Genomic DNA, 20,091 nt, shown 5'->3' on the forward strand with positions numbered 1-20,091 from the left:
CTTTATTGTTTGAGCTGATTATTCATCTCGTTTTCTCATGATTGTCTGAAGTTGCTTCTTTAAAAACTAGGTCTTGCTATCAACAACTATTAATTACCCTTATAGAAGGCCTGTGTCTGCAGCAGAAATGTTGGTCTTACAAGTTTGGTTGTATCCAACTTTGCTTTAAATTGTTTGTTCTTCCCATTTCTCTGCAAGCTCCAGGGATGATCTGAAAGGTAGTGCAATTATTATTATCAATAATACTTCAGAATTTGTTATATGTAATGCTGAGGTTTGGAGATAGATTAATAAAAGCAAACCATTTAAAATGCAAATGTTGTCAAAAACAGGAAGAAAATTGTACCAGACCCAAATGTTTGGCCTAAAAACTCAAGGCTTCCTTAAGAGAAATGAATGACTATTGCAGAGAACTGAATCTGATTAGAATTAAAAAATCATTACTAAATTCTAAAGTATGTATCTACTGAGAAGGGTGTAAGAGTGGTTTCAAGGCATGTACCTTCTCACTACACTTTTGAAAATCCTACCCCAAGCATTTGACAGAGCAAGGAGATCTGGTGTCATAGGCTTTGTTACAAATACTGATGGCATACTAAAGCTGCTGTAAGAAAAGGTAGCAGGAACTCTAGAGCTCAGGTCCCAGCAGTGAATCCAGAAGCTGGCATTAGGCACTGGGACTTCCTCTCCAAGATCACAGAGGAGAGGGCACAAGCACAGAGGGACATCCTCTCCTTCAGTGGAGCCTTCATCCTGGGACAGGACTGCTGTGCTCTCATGTCTTCCCATTGGGGACCAACTGGATTACATCACATACTCTTTCTGCCTGTATATGAGGGTTTCCTTTAGGAAAAAAAAAGCCAATTTTGTACAGTCTAGTCTCTCAACCTGTTTGGAATCCCTAGTTCCTAGCCCTTGTTTCCTTGATTTTCTTTGTGTTAATGTTTGGAGTCTGACAGCAGTTGAATAAAATGTTTGTGGGATTAGGCAATTGCTGAACAGAACTGCTTTGGGGGATAGATACATACAGAGTTAAGCCTGAGATACCTTTACTGACATACGACAGGCCTTGTGTGAGGGGCAGAAGGGATTTTAAAATTACACCATTGGAAATACAACAGAAGAGAAGTAGTAGTATTCTCTCACCTACAATGTTGTGTTCCTGCAAAGAGAAGGAAGAAAAAAACATTGAATGATTAGAGCACAGAAAAGTTTAACGTAGGTATTTTAAGTGAAGCAGATAAATGCAAGAGGAATTAGATGTGTTATACAAAGCATCAAAAAGAGGAGCCATGAAAAAAACAGCTCTTTCAAGGAAATAAATTCTGTTTAGGAGAAACTACCTCCTTGTTGAAATGTCTGTCCCATTAAGTCATCAGTCTGTGTGGTAAAGCCAAATCACATGAATGTTAACAGACTAACAGACTAAACAAAACTAGCTGTGACAAAATAAAGGATAACTAGGCCACCACAACGCAAGAGACAAATTCAAAGTTGTGGAGGTATTTGAAGCACAGTAGAAAGCACATTTTCTTAATCCAAGTATCTAATAAGCACTGAAAGAATGAGGCATAGGATTGGAAACACATGCCCAAACAATGTGTGACTGCAAGGGGAGGCATGGTGTAAGGACTGGCTGTGTTTCCAGTACCCCTGGAGAGAACTGACACCATGCAAAGGTGTTGGCACCTTTCCAATAGGAAAATGCAGCTGGAGGATGAAGCTCTCTTAATGAAACAAAGGTTTCACTAAGTCTCTTAATTGAGTCTACACTGGTATATTCTATAGCAGGTTGTCTTCTGACACTGCATAGAAATGGATTGAAAGTGAATTCCAAATAGACAGTGGAGCTCAATGTGACGTAGTTACAGCAAGTGTTGTGCCCAAAGTTAAAATTCAAAGCTCTGCCCATTTCAAATAGCAAGATCAAAATGAGTCTTTTTAGCAAAGCTGTTCTGGCCTGCCTGCTAACAGATAGAAGTGTTTGAAAATGTGGAATAGAAAGTCCCAAGTGTGCTTGATTGAAGAGCAGTCTGCAAACACAGGTGATCAAATTGAGTAGATAACCTATCTGTGGAATTGAATTCTAGACTTCCTTCCAAAGAATGGCATGGGACATGGAAGAATACAGGGTGCAATAGAGGCATGTAGCAAATTTTATATGTCTGAAGAAATTTCAAATAGGGTAGGAAAAAAATCAGTATACTAAAACTTAATAGTTGCTCCCAGGCAAAGCCATAGAAAAAGTAATGCAAGATGCAATCAACACAGAATGACAAGACAGCAAAAAAATTAATCGTCATAAAAGGTTTTTTTCTATGTCTGCTTTATTAAGGAAGAATCTTGTTAATAGTGTTTGCCTTTTTTTCTTTTTATAATATATTTTGTTGGCAAAGATATCTGCATTTTTCTGACAGACTCTGAATGCATTGATTAAATCCAGATTCTAACATAAAAAGTAAACTATTTGAGTGTAACACTTCTTTGATAAGTTGAAAGCCAGATAACTAATAGATCAACAGAGGAGACAGTCCTCACCTAAGGGAGAACTATCACAGCTCCTCCAGCAGTTCTCCTATGAGTCACCACTCCTCATTAATTTTATCCATATTTTCAGGGGAGAAATTGCTGCAAAAGAATGTGAATTTCTTTAGACATAAATGTATTTTAAGGACTTGTCACTTTTACTAAATTACCTGAATCACGTGGTAAATGGTCCCACATTTGCTTCCACGTGTGACTTTATCACAGGATGTGGATCTGGACTAGCATGCAGTTGAAAGGCTGAAACCTTTTGAAAGACTGAGAATAACTGAATGTGAATCCCCAAGGTGATGTGGTAGCTCATAGTGGTAACTCAAATGGAGGTAACAAGTGGAGAGGATTTTTAACTATCTGTAGCATAAATCCATCATTAGAATTCAATCTTTACTTTGAAAAGGTTGCAGACTTATTGGAAGAATATGCAGAAAAGTGCTGGAATAACTATCCAGATTCAAGGTGCAACTTAAGATTTATTTTGGTGCATTCATGTACCTTCACTTCTAATTTGCCATCACAGAATGTTGCATTGAAGATCTCTATGGTGGCATAAAATGGCATGAGATGACTGAAATCTCTAGGGAAAGTAAAGTCACCAGAAAAGGACTGACATGATATATTCATGTATACATGAAATATAGTGATACCAACAAATCCCTAAGCTATTGACTAAGGGCTATGGGATGTAGCTATTCTTTGCTAAATCAATTGCTTAATGTCATAGGTTTTCCAAAGCATGGCATCAAACTGGATGCAGAGATAAAAGTGCCACAATTGGTTACCTGTCAAGTTGCAAACAGCCAAAAAGACATTGAAGTAACCAAGAAGATCATGTTAAAAAATGAGAATCAAAGCACTACATAAGCAGAAATTTTGTGAAATCATCTTGTGAGCGTCATCCTCTGCAACTTGTGGTAGAGGGTTTAAGCAAGACTTTGGGGATTTGAGAAGAAAGCAAGAGGGATGGCTAGATGAATATCCATAACAACTTTTTAGAGGCTCTTCCACACTTGCAAATTACAAAGATTGTTCTCAGGACTTAGGTTCTGGTCTGAAGTTGAACTTTGATTTAGTGGAAGAGGAAAATTGCACAAAGAGTGTGTCTTGTTCATGGGTAAGAGGAGTGGCTGGGAATCAGATAGAACAGCAAGAGGGTTTTAGTACAGTGACTCCAAGGAAGACATCTGCAACATACAAACATGTTTCCAGTTGCAAATATGACACAATAAACAACAAAGTTTGAATCGATGCGACAAAGAATATGGAGAAAATTAATTCTTCGGATTATTTTACAAAAGTGGTAGGGTGTATGGATAGCACAGACAGAGAAGAGGAAAGTTTTATTAGTGAGAAGGTAGTCATCAGCACCAGCACCTGATGGGAGCGGTCATGTGAACAGTGAAAGGAAGGAGGGAATACCAACTTGGTAATTATAACTTACAACCAACTGGTCTCAAAAACATATGGATTGATGTACTAACTAAGACCTGGGTGCTGACAGGTGTGTATCAAAAACTACCAAATTAAACCCAAGAATGGGATGCTTTATCTCTTAAACATTTGTCTGCAATATCTAAGCATAAAAATAGTATCATGTGGGCAAAATCAGTTCAGCAAGTGTGCAACTTTATCTCATGCAGCTAGCAATAAACCACCACTGACAGTTTCTAAAAATTGTGAATAATCCACATCTTGAGAGGCATGATATCCAGCATGGAAAAAAAATTATTTTTTGGATCTTGTTATGATGTATTAATTTTTAGGCTGGAAAGTGGTGGGCGGCTGAAGGCAGGAAATACATTGCATATGAGAAACATCTGCATGGAGGGCAAGTTTCTGACTCCAGAACAGCCCTCAGAGTGACATGAAGGCAAAAATTTGAAGTAAAAAATCACCATACAACATGCAGAGAGAACTGTCTTGCACAGCAATTAGCCTACATTACATGTTACAAAACACAGGATGTTGACAAGGGAATCTACAGACAACAGGAAAAATACAGGAGTAATATGCAGTAAAAAGGGTAAAAAGTGGTGAAAATTCTAAAGTATAGCAAAACCAAAATAAACCCTCTCAACAGTGTGGATCTAATATTAGCTGGAAGTACAAAATCAGTGTTTTAATATTCAGTTTAAAATCAGGGTGATGTAATTTTAACAAAAGACGGGAATAAAGCACTTTTTAAAAGATTATTAACTAAAGAAGATATTAAACAATGCCTACTGGGTTAGAAAAATAATCAGTGAATTTGGAAATTCTTTAAAAAGTAAAAGAAAATAGCTGAAACTGACAAAATATGAATTTAGTAACTTGCATTCCTCTCCCAAATGTGTCAATCAACACAGTTTTTATGAAAAAATATGTCTTGGCCTTGCACGTCTGATTTATTTTAATGAGATTATGGAGTTAGGTTATACATGTCTCAGTTCTGTACATTTCTCAATTCTGTAAGGAATTTATCCCTAGACATTCTAATCTTAACATATTATTTGTTATCCCTACAGTATCCTCAATCAGTAGGTGCCAGCAACTATTTAAAGCAAGTTAAAAATGGGCTCATTGGAAGAGCATAAAAGAGTATCAGTGGTATAGACATCATCATGAAATGGGATTATGGCTAATGTGACTCTGCACAGACTGGGATGTTCACCACTACTGGCTGCTGTAATCAGGTGGTCAGAAATATGTACATATCTAATGTTAATCACATTTGTGTCAAAGATGCACTTGCCATGTTTGTGTATGTGGCATTGTGGCACCTGCATAGCTACCACCATGTCTCTCGAAGACTGTTCATAGAGCAGAATTATCAGATGCCCTTTATTTTATTATTAATCCCTTTTATTTTCCTCTAGTAAATATATTTTTCTGGGTATCAGGTCAGTCCTGCAGCTAAGGTGCATGAATGTCACAGAGAAATTTGAGCTGACAAAAAAAACCTAGTCTAAATATTGCAAAATACAAAATAAGGCATTTAGGAACCCAGTCCTTATATATTAAGGAACACATTCAAGAAGACAGAGATATAGAAAAGCAGTGTTATAGTGAAGAAATGTGTGGACATGGAGATCTATGTCAGTGCTGCAGAACTGCATTTGGGCTACTGCAGTTCTTGGTTACTTGGACCAGAAATATTAATTGGAAATAAAAAGGCAGGCTGCAGATGGAACAAATGCAAAATACCCTGATACTGTGCAGGTAGTTCTGGCTTTCATGCTTTGAGAGAGGAAGCTGTAAAATTGGTGACAGTGTAAGAGAAAGCCTCACTCAGAGCTCAGTAACTGAAGAAAGTGCCTCACAAATTTCAGGTTTGCTTAGGTTGTCAGAGCAAAAATAGAGAGGTACTTTACTACCATACACAAACTTCTTTAATGGAAAATGCTGGATAATAAAGTTCAGTAACATAGCTGAGAAGAACTGAAGGATAAATTCTGGAACCATTTTTATCAGAAATAAAGAAACATGGAGGCTTTTTATTTTTCTGGTCTATTATGTTTGCTTTAACCAATGAATCATGGCTAGCATATACTATCAAGATACTCCATAAACTGATAAATCAGGTCACATCAAGCACCTGTTTTGAAAGTCAAATATATCATATTGCATTCAGTAAAAATTAACTGGAAGAAATGTAATGGTCTGTGATGTACAGATCAAACCTTAGATTCCCCTAGATTTAACCTATCAGTTTATAAAGCAAAAGTTTAACAAGTCTAAGGAATAACTAATTGCACACTTACAATATGATGATGTAACAACAAATCTGATTTCTGCTGGTGTGTTAGATTACAGGAGAGATCAAGTATCCCTTGCTGGAGGGGTGGTTATGACAAACTGAAACGACATACACACAGATGCTCTAATTTACAGCCACTATTTCAAGGAAAGGCTGTTGTGAGAATTATGCTCCTGCATAAAGAAGTGATTGGGGCTATGAGGGTAGATGATTTTGCCCTTGGTGGAGCTCTATCCCAATGATATGTTGTTGCCATAGCACCATGAAACCATGCATTCCAGTGTAGAAATGTCACTCTAATTGCATAGCGTAGCTTTGAGAAGTTTAAAGTCAGACCTTGGAATATCTTCCTTTTGGCTAAAGAGTGAGGCTGTCACTGAAGACAAAGTAAACACAAAAATTGGCCTTGGCTGTAGGAATTGCTTAAGATTCTCAACACACTAAAACTTTGTGATATGGCCGATCATCACTTGCTCCAAATCTCTGATGACTGCCCCTTTGTGGTGTTAATTGCAGTTTGGGTTTGGCTGGGGAATGTTGATTTGGGGAATACCTTCTGAGACAATGCCAGGGAAATCAGCACTGGGAGCCAGCACAGAGACTGCCAGCATCTCTGATTCCTGCATCTGGATGTGGAGAACCCACAGCAAACTCCCACTAGTGAACATGGCTTTCTTTTTCCTGTGGAACAGTATCAGAAAATGGAGATCATGATGTCCTTTATCCAGTTTTGCACTATTATTTTACAACTGCTTGCACACAGCCTTTGAGATACAAGTGGCAACGGAATACAATACAAAAAAAAAATCAGTAGATGGGTCAGACACATGGATAATGACTGACCTAATGACACCAAAAGAAAGGAATCATAATTAGTGAGCTACAGCTTTTCTTTTTCTTTTTTCTTTTCTTCGAGGACCTGGTGTCACGATCTGATGTTGGATTAGATTAAATGGGGACACAGAGATGCAGGAATAGCTGTCTCCTTACCATCAACACACGATTCAGTTGCTCAGTGCTTCAGTACAGCTCTTTTGTAAAAACCTGCCTTTGTGACCCAAATGACAGACAGACTTTCAGGTGGGAAGCTGTAACATTACTGCCAAAGCAGAGGGAGAGGCGTGTAAGGCCATGTAACCTCTATTTTCTTGTACCTCGAGAGCCAGAGTTAATAGGCAGTAATGCATTGCTTGGGGCTGAGAACGGCTCAGACATTCAAACTTGTCCATTTGCCTAAATCCACATTTCTGCTAAAACAGGAGCAGGTTTAGAACATCATTCAGAGCCAAACCAGCACCGCCAACAGGCTGAGTGCTCTCCTGCCTCCAGAATAGACCCCACTCCACATTTCAGGTGGCTGAAAGGGGAGCATAGACATTGGTGAAGTTAGGGATTTCCCTCTTCCCCCCTTTTGTTCCCCTTCTCTTTCCTGCATGAATTTTGCTTCATTTTTAATTGTGGGATGAGTCAAGACTGTGCTACTACACAGCTACTATATAGTAAGTCTGACCTTTTGAGTTTGGATTAAATTTTACATCAAGTCATTTATGGAAAGTGATTTTGGAACCTATGACTCAGTGTCTCCACATTAGAGAAAACTTCCATCCCTGAAGTACACAGGCTTGAGTAAACGTTAGAATAATTGTAGGATAATTCCCAGGAGTAATTCATATTAATCGTGTGGATTTAGTAGTTGCTTTATTTGTTCTGAAACTCATCTTTGATCCTGCACTGCAACAGAAGTAAGCAAACTTCTGTGTAGGCAAAAATGCATTTTGGGACAAGTTAGAACCTTCAGAATTTGGTGCCAGGCAAGCAAGACAAAGATAGCAAAATGTTTATTTAATACAAATTTAGCAAGGTGAAATCAAGCTATTGAGAAAACTGGCTGACCAGACTGTTAGGGTCTTTTCCCTTGAATACAAAAAGGAGAGTACCCACCCCGGTGCAAATTAAGGTCTCTCTGTAAGGAGTGGGGATGTGGGATTTTCAGGCTGTGTTTTTTGGTGGCAGTGCATGACTCACATACACACAGCTTCTGGGGACTGTACATAAAAGATGCCACTAATGTAACCCGGTATTGCTGCTTGGGAAGGATGTGATGAAGTGACAATATTTTAACACTGAAAACACGGCTTCAGAAGAGCAAGTAAAGTAGTTCAGCTTTCAAACTGAAAAATATCGATCAGAGATGCTTTCTTGTAAAAATTCGGGTGCTTAGTTTTGAGGTGTACCCGGGTACTGGGGATTGATGGCTCCCGAAACAGCCTCGAACTGCTTGTCTTCCCCAGAGACGCCTCTGCTAACAGCGAGTTTGAGAAGTCAGCATCCTTTCCGTTCTGCCAAATTGATTTCCTTATTAATCAAAAAATCTCATCTTCCCCTGGCTTCAGGTGATTTTTTTTTTTCTTAAAGCGTTTTATGACTACCCGAAGAAAAGGAAAAAAAAATTAAAAGAAAAAAATTGAAAAGGATAATAAAATAGAAGAAAACCAGAATTACTTGAAGGTGAGCTTCCAATGACTTCTTGCCCTTTTGACGGTTCTTGTCAACTACGAACTTTCCCCCCCGTCTCTCTCTCTCTCTCTGTCTCTTCGAGCACCTTCTGATCTCAGAAATGTATTTTATTCATTTGATGAATGAAGCCATCAATTTTTCTTTCGACCAAGCATTTTTGGTTTAGAATAAATTGGCGAAGCGTTTTCCTCCCTCCCTGTTAGAGTGTTTGCTTTGTTTCCTCCTCCTCCTCTCCCAAGGTAAATCTAGACCGCTGTAATGGCATCAATATATACACTTGGTGTCATTCAAATAAGACGTTTTATCAAGCGTCTTTAAATCTGCAGTCAGCCTCATTTAACCTCTAAAATTACGCTTAACGGGCGACCTTCATTAGCCAAATTGGAAGGAACGTGCGGTATGTGTTAAGCAGCGTCGTTTCCACGCTGGTGACCCCCCTCTGCAGCTGGCGGGGAGGGGGGCGTCGATCTCCGGGGTCGGGATAAATGTGGGAGCAGCTACACCCCCGTCCCTCCCTGCCTGGGCACACGGGTGCCCGTGGGCACGGAGCTTCCCGGGGCGGTTTGCAAGCAGTTGGCGCCGGGTTTGCTTGGTCGTATCCCCGCTCCTTCTCGGAGGGAGAGGGATGCAGGATTCCTGCCGCCCGGCCGCATTATTTATCTGTTACCCTGCGAGCGGGCAGAGCTTGCCGAGAGAGCTCTCGCCGCCTCAGCTCCCGGGTTGCCTGTCCCAGAGGACACCAATTAAAGGCACTAATTGGACAGCGATACATCAAAGTCTGTCGCTGAGACCGGCTCCTTGGAGCTCTGGGGGTCCTGGAGGCAGGCTTTTGTTTTAGGCGCTGCTCCAGCTCCCCGATCGGGCTGCGCGCCCGCACGGCTCCTGTGCCCGCTCTGCTGCCCGAACCCTGCCCTTGCGGGAAAACCTGCATTGCTGCGGGGCACTGGGAGGAAGCCTCACCTCCTGTTGACTCACCTGTGCTGAGCCTCGCCCACTCCCAGCCGTGACACCCTCCCCTCTCTGCGGGCGGAGCGCGGTGCCCCCGGGGGCTCCTCGGTGAGCCCCTGGTCCCCAGCAGTGCCACAGCGCCGGAGGACCCGCGTGCCCAGCGCCCCTCGGAGCTCCCACCTTCAGGGTCCCTTGGACAGAGGACGTGGGGCCGGGTCCTACCCCTACCTTACCCCGGGTTTTCCCTTCACACGCTATTCCCGGGGCGCTGGGGTAAACCCCTTTGGGGCAGCAGGTGTTTCTCCGAGCCCGGGATCACCCCTCGAGTCCGGGCAGGAGCCCGCAAGAGCCCCAGACAGGGCTTCAGTGCCAGGGGGATGAGGGCTCCAGGTACATGGGAGGTGTTTGGAGGAAGGATGAGAAGAGGGAGGAGGCAGTGGTACACCGGAACCCCGACCAAGAAAATCTGGTCCCATCCTTGTTTTCCAACTCTTTTTCGAGAAATTAAACAATTCTCCCCATTACGAAAGTGGTTTGTTTCAACTTTTGTAGAGCCTTTATTAACCCTGAGTTATCCGGGACCTCGGGTTTTCCCAGGTGGGGCTGCTCCAAGCCCGAAAGAAAGAGCCGGCGCTTCCAGGAGCGGTGCAGTGATGCTTTGCCAGCCTCATCCCGAGCCGAGGGAGGCTGGCTGTGTGCGGGGCTGGGCCGGGCATTCGCAGGGCTCGGCCTAAAACAGGGCTGCTGGTGCACACATGTTTATACATCTCGACAGGAGCCAGCCAGAGGCAGAGAATGACAGGTCTCCCGCAGGAGAGCTTGGCATCCCCGGGCTGAGCAGCGGCGCGGTTCGCTTATCCTTGCGTGATTAAAAGCTGCTTTTTAACGCGTTCTTTCTGCGGGCATCGCCCTCAGGAGCAAAGCACGGCCCCGAAGAGACTAGACTGGGTGGCCCACGGAAGAGCACGGGTGGGTGTGCTGAAGAGCACAGGAGCCGATACGGCAGGGATGGAGTTTGGTGATGGTCCCCTTTATCCCCCACCTGCAGCTCCGTTCCTTTCCTCAGGCCGGGGAGGATGTGCCGGGAGAGCGAGGAAGTGTTTGATCGTTTACTGCCCACGGAGGCATTTGTTTTTCATTTTGCAAACTCTTCTCCTTAAGTAATTGTTCCTGTTAAGAGTGTATACCTTTCACTGGGCTTCACCGCGCTATAAATAATCTCGATGAAGATGCAAGGATATGACTTTCACAAGATTGGACAATTGATTAAATCTGTGACCTGCAATTGCGAATAATCTTGGAAGGCTATTTAAACAGATGAAGGCCTAAATTGTCTTGCTTGTATCTGAATTAATTTCTCATTCATCATCATTATGGAGTGATTGGTTCTATTCAGGCTTTGCAGCCTGCTGGAACGAAACTGGATTTAAATGAGACTGTAACACAATTTAAATGCTCCCCAGATTTAACGAGGCCAATCGAGCAGCTGCAATAAACACAAATATTTTTCTAAACAGCCTTGTTTTAAATAATTACTTAATACTTTCATGTGATGTTCTTAAGTGGCAATTTCTGCCTCTGAAGTCCCAGGCACTTCTTTGCAGAGAGGGCAGCAGGGAAAATCACTTTATGTGTTTGCTCTGCATGTATATGTGCATGAAATACACCGATTGAGATTCTTTAAAGTGAGGTTTGTAAATATTAGTGTAAACCTGCACTGGTCGTAGATATACTCTGTGTAAGTGATTTAAAAAAAAAAAAGAAGAATAAGAAAAATAAAAAGTGGAGTGGGAGCAAACGGTGAAATGGAGGCCAGAGGTTGTGATCTATTTGTTTTCTTGGTAGAAGATCTTGAACTAGCTATTTCTTCTTCCTACTACCTGAGAGAGGGAGAAGAAAAACTTCTTAAAACAGGGACCGGTTCCGGCGGGGATGTACCCTAACCTACTGTAACCGCATCCCTGCGGCAGCACCAGCTCTCCAGGGGCAGGACGGGACGCTCCCGCCTCACAAAAGGAAGACCTGAACGAAGCAGGCAACATGTAAGGGGCTCCGGGTAGAGGGACGATGCAAAAAGCGCGTGGGGCTGGTTTCTCTCCCCCTTTGCATCCACACAGGAACCTGATGCGCCCAAATGAAGCCATTTGTGTTAAAGTGACTTCAGCTCATCCTGACGTGGGCTTTACCCGAGGGTGACACTATTGTAAGAGGCAGGACAGCGAGCCTTGGGGTGACATATGGTGGGGGGTGTTTTCAGGGGCTAAACTCGGTGGTAAAATAAAGTAGCCAGGCGAGCAGGGGAATAATAGAAAACAAAAGAATCTTTCAGATAGACAAGCCGAAAAGCTAAAGAAGCCGCATGCTTTTCTGCAGGTGCTGGCAAATGACCGAACAACCCAGCAGAAAACGTGAAATATGGAGAGACGATTTGCCAGTGATTTAGGTGCTGAAGTAAAGCATAGTGCTGGGAAAGCAGATCCGATCCAGTTTAATCATACAACCTTAATAAAAACATATAGTCTGAGACGGGAAGGTAAGCGTCAGTCTCGTTGCTATTTCACTTAATGGTACAGGAGGTGACAGATAAAACACAACAAAGATGGGTTGAGTGATTTGATAGTAAAGGACCAATTTAATGCGCGAGTTACAGCGCTGCTCCCCGGGATCGTTTAGGCTTAACCCGTTCTCTAGAGCTCATCTTCTTCCTCTTCTGGTCCTTTTTTTATTAGTAATATTATTATTCAGTTGTTTAAAATGAGCATTATCCCAAACATATGCAGTGCAATCAGCTCGGTCACACTTACAAGAACACGCTTTAATAAGGCAATCAATCAAACGCTAACAAGGCGCGGGGGGGTGGAGGGACCGCCTTTAGGAGCTGAATTTGGCCGGCCAGGGAGCGAACCCGATGTAGCACATGGGGTACCCCGAAGAAAACTCCACTCCCGCTGGTGACAAGGAGCCAGGTGCCATCGCCGGCTCCCCCGGGGCCTCACCCCAATCCCTCGTAGGGTCTCATCCCCGACCAGGGCGAGGCCACGGAAAGCTGCCTGCCTGGTGGCAGTGGCTGGGGGCCAAAGGCAGAGCCTGCTGCCGGCTGGGTGCCCCGTGCGTGCCCTCGCCGCCTCCATGCCCCACGCGTGCCCGGAGCCAAGGCCCCACGTGGGGCCGCGGACACCGGCACCGGCGGCGAAGGTGTTAACGGCATCGGCCCCACGCAGCAAATGGAAAATTTCATTATGAAGTAATGAGTAATTCCTCCCACTGAGATGTATTGTTATATCTTCCACTTCAATTTGGGAGCACAGCGGCTCAATTACCTAGAAAATACAGTCAATTAAAGGCTGCTGATTGGACACGAGGACGGATCATCGATCTTGTACTTTCCAATATCGCTCCAGACACCTCATTTTCCCTCCCCTATTAACTGAAAATACTCTTGGCATTACGGCGACCCGCAGCCTATTTACCTGTCGCAGGCAATCTCTGCCCTGTGACCGAGCCGCGGAGAAATTCACAGGCACCCTCTGCCGCAGCACGCCCCCGGACTGGGCCATCGGCAGGGCGGCTCCGGAGCCGGGGGACAGCGGGCACCCGTCCCCGTCCCCGTCCCTGTCCCTGTCCCTGTCCCTGTCCCTGTCCCTGTCCCTGTCCCTGCCGCCCCGCTCCCCGCTTGCTAAGGGGCATGTCCCCGTCACGGGTGGAAGTGGTAATCAGAGGCTGAAATGTTCTTTTTCTCTCACGCGCTCCTAGGTACATAAAGTACACGTATTTGTGCGCCAGCCGATGGCATTTTCTGAGCTGGTCATTCTGCAAGAGCTGCGGCGATCGCAGCAGCAGCTCGGCCTGCGCTCTCGGCCCGGCAGGTGCCTGTGCCTGGCCCAGGAATGAAGGGTCGTGGGGCTGTGTGAGAAACCCCGTTTTTGGTGGATAGTGCTCATCTGCCCTCCCACCCCTCTCCCGACCGCTTCAGCGCTCCCTTCTCCCGGGTTTGCTGCGGGAATGATACCAAGCACTGGCTCCGCAGCTCCTATTCTATCGGACTGGTTCTTCTGCCTACTAATAGGCAAAGTGAAAGAGGGGGAAAGGCTTGCGAAGCTCGGATGTTGTTCAGCTCACTCCTAGTACGCTGTTTACAATTATTATTTCCGTGGGGGGGACGGGGAGGGAGAATCTATTTGTGAGTGTCCAAAAAGGGCCATTGCTTTCCATGTCCGTGAGGAAATCTCATTTATAAAGGGTGGAATAATCTGGCGTTAATGATTTAAAGATTGTGACTTTGAATTGGGTTTTTAAAAGCTGAAATAAACAATATTTTTAATTGGAAAAAATATATCCTGGCACGCCCGTGTCTCTTCCCTGCTCTCCATCCGCGATAGGGAAAGGCTGCTATGCACTCCCTCTCCTAAAGACAAAAAGTCTCCGGTGTGGCAGTAAACCAGAGGCTTCTGAGCAATTTAGTACAAAGTAGATACAGAGGTGTCAACAAGTCTTTGTTCTGTCCAGCATTTATTTTCCTGCTTGTTGAACTGTAACTATTAGAAACTGCACGGTGAAATTCGTCTTAAGCAACATTTTAACCTTTTTTTCTTTTTTTTTTCTTTTTTCTCTTTTTTTTTTTTTTAACAAGCACGACAACAATATGGGTGAGAGGTTGTTAAAACGTGTCGTTATTATCGGTTTCGGTGTTGTTATTTTTGTTGCTATTAAGTTTTATTCCGACGTGGTAACAAATTATAGCAGAGTATTTTTTTTTCTATTTTAAAACATAATTAAATAAATAATGTCGGTTTTGGAAGAAACCACTATCCAGCTCCGTGCCCCTGTTTGGTCGTTTTTGGGTTTTTTTAATTTAGGGTTACAGAAATCCAAGCAAAAGTAATTATGTTTGCTTCTTCTGAAATACCTTCTGGATAGGAGACGGGTGGGTGACTTTGTGAAAGAAATACTCTTTAAGAAGGAAGAACGACCAGTGTGAGGGACACACACGAATGCAAAGATCAGGGATTGAGAAAGAAATATGAAACCCGACAATTTAAATAATTACTTTTAAAAAAATAAAATAATAAAGAGCAGACACAGCAAAGAAAAGGCAATGAGAGAACTGAAGGCTGAAGTACAAAGGAAGGGAAATCGCCTTTGCTCCAATTTACAGACTGGTGATTGTCTGAAGGAGTTGTGCTCCCTGTCACCTCTAATCTCTTCCCTTGGCGGCTTGTTAGCGTTTGGCACGGGGTCTCTGCTCGCAGAGCATTGTACATTCGATATTCAAAAACCCTCTTTACATATACATCACTTGCTAATTTCGTCAGTGTGTGCACATTTCAGCGACTGATAATAGGACATTGTTATTTAAAGGACAAATAGCTCTGACCCATAAAGAAGCAGGAGCTCATATTTTTCCCCTGCCAGTATCCAGTCTGCCTCTTAAAAATAAAAGTTGGAATGAAAGAGGAAATGAAATGCTGGATTTCTGCTCACAACGAAGGACGAGACAAGGGAGGGTAAATAACGCAATTAAACTACGAAAGTCATGTACAGAATGACAGGTTTTCTTTATGGTAAAGCATTGTTATTTTCCATAGAGACAACTGGATAATACTGCCGAGTTGCAAACCGGAAACCTTTTGGGGTTTGTTTCTGTTTGCCTGTTGTTTTTTATTTTCTGAACACTGAGGGATTACATCTTTGCTTTCTTCATGCGCACAAGCCGTTTCATTATCAAGATAGTGTTTCTTTCAAGTATTTCAGATTTTCCTTCTCCATCTCATAGATTTGTGCATAAGGTTTGTTGTGATCCGCAGAACCCCCAGCCCTTGGGAAGAAGTCTATCCACGGAAAAGAAAGTCCCAGCACATTTCTATAGGTGGCTGGCTGGACCATATTTCATTCGAGTTGAATTTCTTCCTCCTTCGTGCCTAAATTCCTTCTCAGAGATAAATCACTAGTAATTTCTTTCCTTCTTCTTTCTTTTCTTTTCCCCCCTTGGAATGTAAATTCTTTTAAGACTGAGCTATTTTTAGTCTCTTTTCTTCTATTTTTTTTTCTTTTTTTTTTCTTTTTTTATTTTCTGTGTGTGTCCGCGGCTGAGGAGAGAACACGATTAAATAAACATAGGCTGTAGGTACATTAACTCGAAGAGAAGTCCGAGAAAGGAATGAGTACTTAATAACCCTGAGACAAAGGTTTATCTCGTTAAAGGTACTTCTTCTCTCTGGTCCATGGAAACTGAGGTGGCTTTGCTCAGCACAGAGGGCGTGAAAGTGAGAAAGGAGTCAGTCCTGGTTGTGGCCGAACAGGTAAAGTCTGATCCGGAGGGTCTCTGCGCCAGCCCGTTGGACTGGCCGCTGTGGCACGCCAGGCAGGAGCAGGGGGTGCCCCCGGCGCTGCTGAGTCCATGGGTTGGGGCAGGGTAGAGAGAGGGATGTCTGAAGGCGCACAGCAGTTCTGGTCTCGGGTACGGGTGGGAGAGGACCCTGAAGGTGTCCAGAGGCCTCAGGGGGGTGCTGAAGGGGGTGGCGGCAGAGGCCGAGGTGGCGCCGATGCCCATGTGCGAGTAGTAGGGCAGGGGCAGGTGGGACGGGAATGGGTACGGCAGGTTCCCGGTGGCGGCCGCGTGGCTCATCATGTACGTATAAAACGCCGGGTCGGCCGGGTGAGGCCAGGTCATGGCCAGGCGCTGCCGCTTGTCCTTCATCCTGCGGTTCTGGAACCAAACCTGCGGACAGAGGAGAGGCGAGAGCCGTCACCGCCGCCGCTCTCCGCCTGGCCGCCGGCCCGGCCCTGCTCCCGGGGTCTGCCGAGAGCGGAGACCGGCGCCAGCTTTCCCTCCATCAGGGACTTGTCATCACGTACAGAGGGATCAGTTAAGCCCCTATAAAAATCTACAGGGAGACCCAGAGGAGCGGCCCTTTCAGGGTGCTTGTTTTCCTTTTCGCTTGTTAGGGCTTGTCCTGCCGCCCCTCACCCCCCGTGCCTGCCTTCGGGCCAGCCGGGCGGCTCTGCCTCAACGCCGCCCTTTCGCATCCAGAGCTACCTGGATTGTTGCTATGGGGTTTATTTTCATGGACAAATGTTTTGGAGAAGGCAAAGCAGAGCGAGATCGAAACAAGATCTGCTACTGCCTTTCTCTTCCCTCCCCCAAGAGCTGAGTGAGATTTGGACTGAACCGAAGGGAGGATTAAAAATAATCTGCTAGGGAGAGGGCAGATTAGCGCCGCCGGCCGGGATGGCTCCGGGAGCCGTGTCCCATCTCCCGCATTGCTGCAGGGGTGCGGGCAGGGCCAGGAAAGGGGCGGGAGGCGGGAGGAGCTGAGAGGGAGGGTTATGCTGCCGAAGTGCTTTCCCGAGTTTTGCAAGGAAGTTTGGCCATACAGATTTATATCGTGCTAATTGGAAACATGTCCGAGCTGCGTGTACCTTGATGGTGGTTTCTGGCAGATTTAGAGCAGCCGCCAGCTCACATCTCCGGGGCCTGGACACGTAATTCTCCCGGTAAAACTCCTTCTCCAGCCGGGCGATCTGCTCGCGGGTGAAGGCGGTGCGGTAGCGGCGCATCTGGTCGCTGGCGCTGCAGGCCAGCGAGCCCTGGGAGCCGCCGCTGCCTCCGCTGCCCTTGGGGTGATCCCCCCCGCCGCTGGGGCTGCCGGCCAGCGCCTCGGAGCACGGCCCTGCGTGGGGAGCCCGGAGCAAAGACACACGCTCGGAGGCGGCCGGGCACGGAGGGATGCTCGCCGGCCGCCCCGCCAGCGAACCCGCTCCTGCCCCCCGTCCCACCCCATTTGCGTTTCCGTGCCTGGCCCGGTGTGCTGAGGGTGTTGGGGTACTGACATCCAAGAAGGACCAGGGAGGAAGGCAGCGAGAAGGGGGATGAAACACCGCCTAAGGGTTTGAAAGGAGCTTATTCACTGTGGCTGGGAGGTTACCTGTCCCCCTCCCTCCCCGACACACACCTCCCGCAATGGCGGTGTCTGCTCGCTGAGCCTCCCGCTCGCTTCCCGCACCGGGAAACCGGAGCGCCGCAGCATCCCCCGACCCTGGGTGCCCGGAAAAGGCAGGTGTGCCCGCCATCCATGTAGCGCTGCTCCTTCCTCCAGGCCAGCAAGGACCAGGAGTGGAGCAGCCAGCAGACAGGGACTGTTCTCTCTGAGGGGAAGGTGAGGCCTTAGGGATCTCCGCTCAACCTCCAAAGAACAGGATGGGATATTTTCAACCAGCCTCTAAGGGACGAGGGAGAACAGACAGCGCTCTCTACGCTTCCCGGCTTCCTGAAGTGATTGAGGAACGGGAAGGGGGGAGAAGTGGGTTGTTGTCAGGGTAGGGACGTCTTTGCCGGGCTGGGAAGGTGGGAATAGGGAGTGGGAAGTGGGGGCAGGGGGAAAAGGGGCCTGTCCGCTGCCTTTGCTTTTAAATGCAACTCTCCTTCATTGTGCCCGAGACCAAAGGCAATTAATTCATTGGGACCATTTCCGAGCTGGCGCCACCGAGACATAGAAGTGACAAGGTAATTTGGACCTCTTCTTTTTTTTTTTTTTTCCTTTTTTTTTTTTTTTAACCTAACGTGCAAACAAGGCCCTCACTACCGCACTTGGGGCTGGCATGAGTCGGCGAGAGATTTTACAGTCTTTATGGGCGCTTCCGCACTCGCCCGGGCACATTTCACCCTGCAAAACCACAAACAGCTCTTGGCCAGAAAGCCCGTTTGATCTTACCCACACACACACACATACAAAAAACCCGCCGGTGTGGAGGATCGTAAGGGATTTCCTGAAGTATGCCCTGTCTAGGCGATGGGGAAGAATAAAAATAAAATAGAGCAGATTGAAGAGGAGAGCGTGTGGTTGTCTTGGCCAAAAAGATCCTACGGGACAAGCCGCAGACCTGACGCATCCACGATGGGAAGCCTGGCTCCCCTCCAGGGACGCGGGGGCTGCCCGGTGTCGTGTCCTCTGACTCCCAAACAAGTCTCCCGGTGGCAGGGAGGTGAGCAATCAGTCAGGAAAGAGATCACACACGCTCAGACACACACACCCGACTTCGTTGCCCCTCGCTCAGCTGGCGAGGTGAAAATCCCCTCCGGCAGCCCCCCCGCCCCACCAGCGCTGCCACCCAGCCCCGGAGCGGACGTGGGGCTGGAGCCATGGGAAGGAGTTGGGTACCTTTGCTGTGCTGGTACTCGGCGCTCCCCGTGGCGCAGTCCGGGGTGCAGCTCACCTCGATTTCCTCATAGAAATCCGACTCGGTGTCCGAGCTGCTCTGCTGCCCTTTGCTGGAGGGGAGCTCCGGGACGGGGGGCTGCTGTCCGGCCGAAAGCAGTGCTGCCGCCGCCGAGCGGCTCTCCGGCACCGTCCCTGTCCCTGGCAGCACCTCCACCTCCTCTTCGTCCTCTCCTCCGCCACCTCCTCCTCCTCTCTCCCGGGACGACAAGGGGCCAGGTCTGGGGCTGATGCAGTTCCGATGGATCATCTTCTCCTGCGGCTCCGCAGCGGGGCTCCCCACTGCTTCGGACAAATTAGGCACCCTCTTGCCAACTAGAGCGCCAAGAGTAGTCCCCTCCAGAAACATCACCATCTCCTTCCTGGTCTCCATTGTGGCTTTGCTTAAGGGAGGGGAGAAAAAAATCCAGATCTCTTCCCCCCCCTCCCTCCTGCTCCCGCCCCAGCCTTGTACAAACCCAGCAACCCTCTCCTGCCAATGCAGAGGAGCCAGCGGTGAGATAGGGTGACCTTGTGATGCGAGCGCTACACTCTGCTATGCTGCTCTGGGAGGGATCACCATTGCCCTCTTCTTTCTAAGCTGTCATCCTCAATGGTGCAGTCGTCATTACAGTACCACCGGTGACGCCACACATTGATTGCCAGTGGATAAATAGAAACGTCTGCCATTGGGAAGATGAAAGGAAGAGCCGGAGCGAATGGGCTAAATGCGTGATGCACCAGGTGTAGGAGCCTGAGATGGAGAGGGAAGTGTGAAAAAGAGATGCATATGGAGCTGCAAAGATGTTGTAACATGCGGAGAGAGTTCCGCGGGGGGAAGCCTTGCCTGACAATTAAATAGCCCTTTGACTGCTTTAAGCCACAACCTTGATGTAGAATTGAGGCGAAGATCCTTAGCTGCATCCTGGAAGTGAGAAGATACGTACTCAAGCCTCTTCCTTGGATGCATTATTTATTGCTGGCAATCAGCTTCCGCCTAACTGCATATATAAGGCTTCTAAGAATCCTTTGCAAACTTGAGGATAAAGAAATGCGCTGCTGACATTTGAATGTGAAAATAGCTTTGATTTCTTGCTCTGGGTCAATATCGATTCCTATCGGTATAATTGCCATTGCTTTCTGTTTACTGAGATT

The 20,091-nt window shown here is 46.3% G+C and overlaps 1 protein-coding gene across 1 annotated transcript; it reads right to left on the reverse strand.

The window, feature by feature from the left end:
• Nucleotides 1–15,929: 15,929 nt before the first annotated feature.
• Nucleotides 15,930–19,330, reverse strand: EVX1 (even-skipped homeobox 1). Its single transcript, XM_039713048.1, has 3 exons — nt 18,901–19,330; nt 17,162–17,412; nt 15,930–16,460 (listed from the first exon to the last, which is right to left on the reverse strand). Exons 1-3 carry the CDS (start codon nt 19,328–19,330, stop codon nt 15,930–15,932), a joined length of 1,212 nt encoding a protein of 403 aa, XP_039568982.1.
• Nucleotides 19,331–20,091: the final 761 nt, after the last annotated feature.

Source organism: Passer montanus, unplaced genomic scaffold (assembly GCF_014805655.1).
Source record: "Passer montanus isolate IOZ18808 unplaced genomic scaffold, ASM1480565v1 scaffold10, whole genome shotgun sequence".
Taxonomy (NCBI): domain Eukaryota; kingdom Metazoa; phylum Chordata; class Aves; order Passeriformes; family Passeridae; genus Passer; species Passer montanus.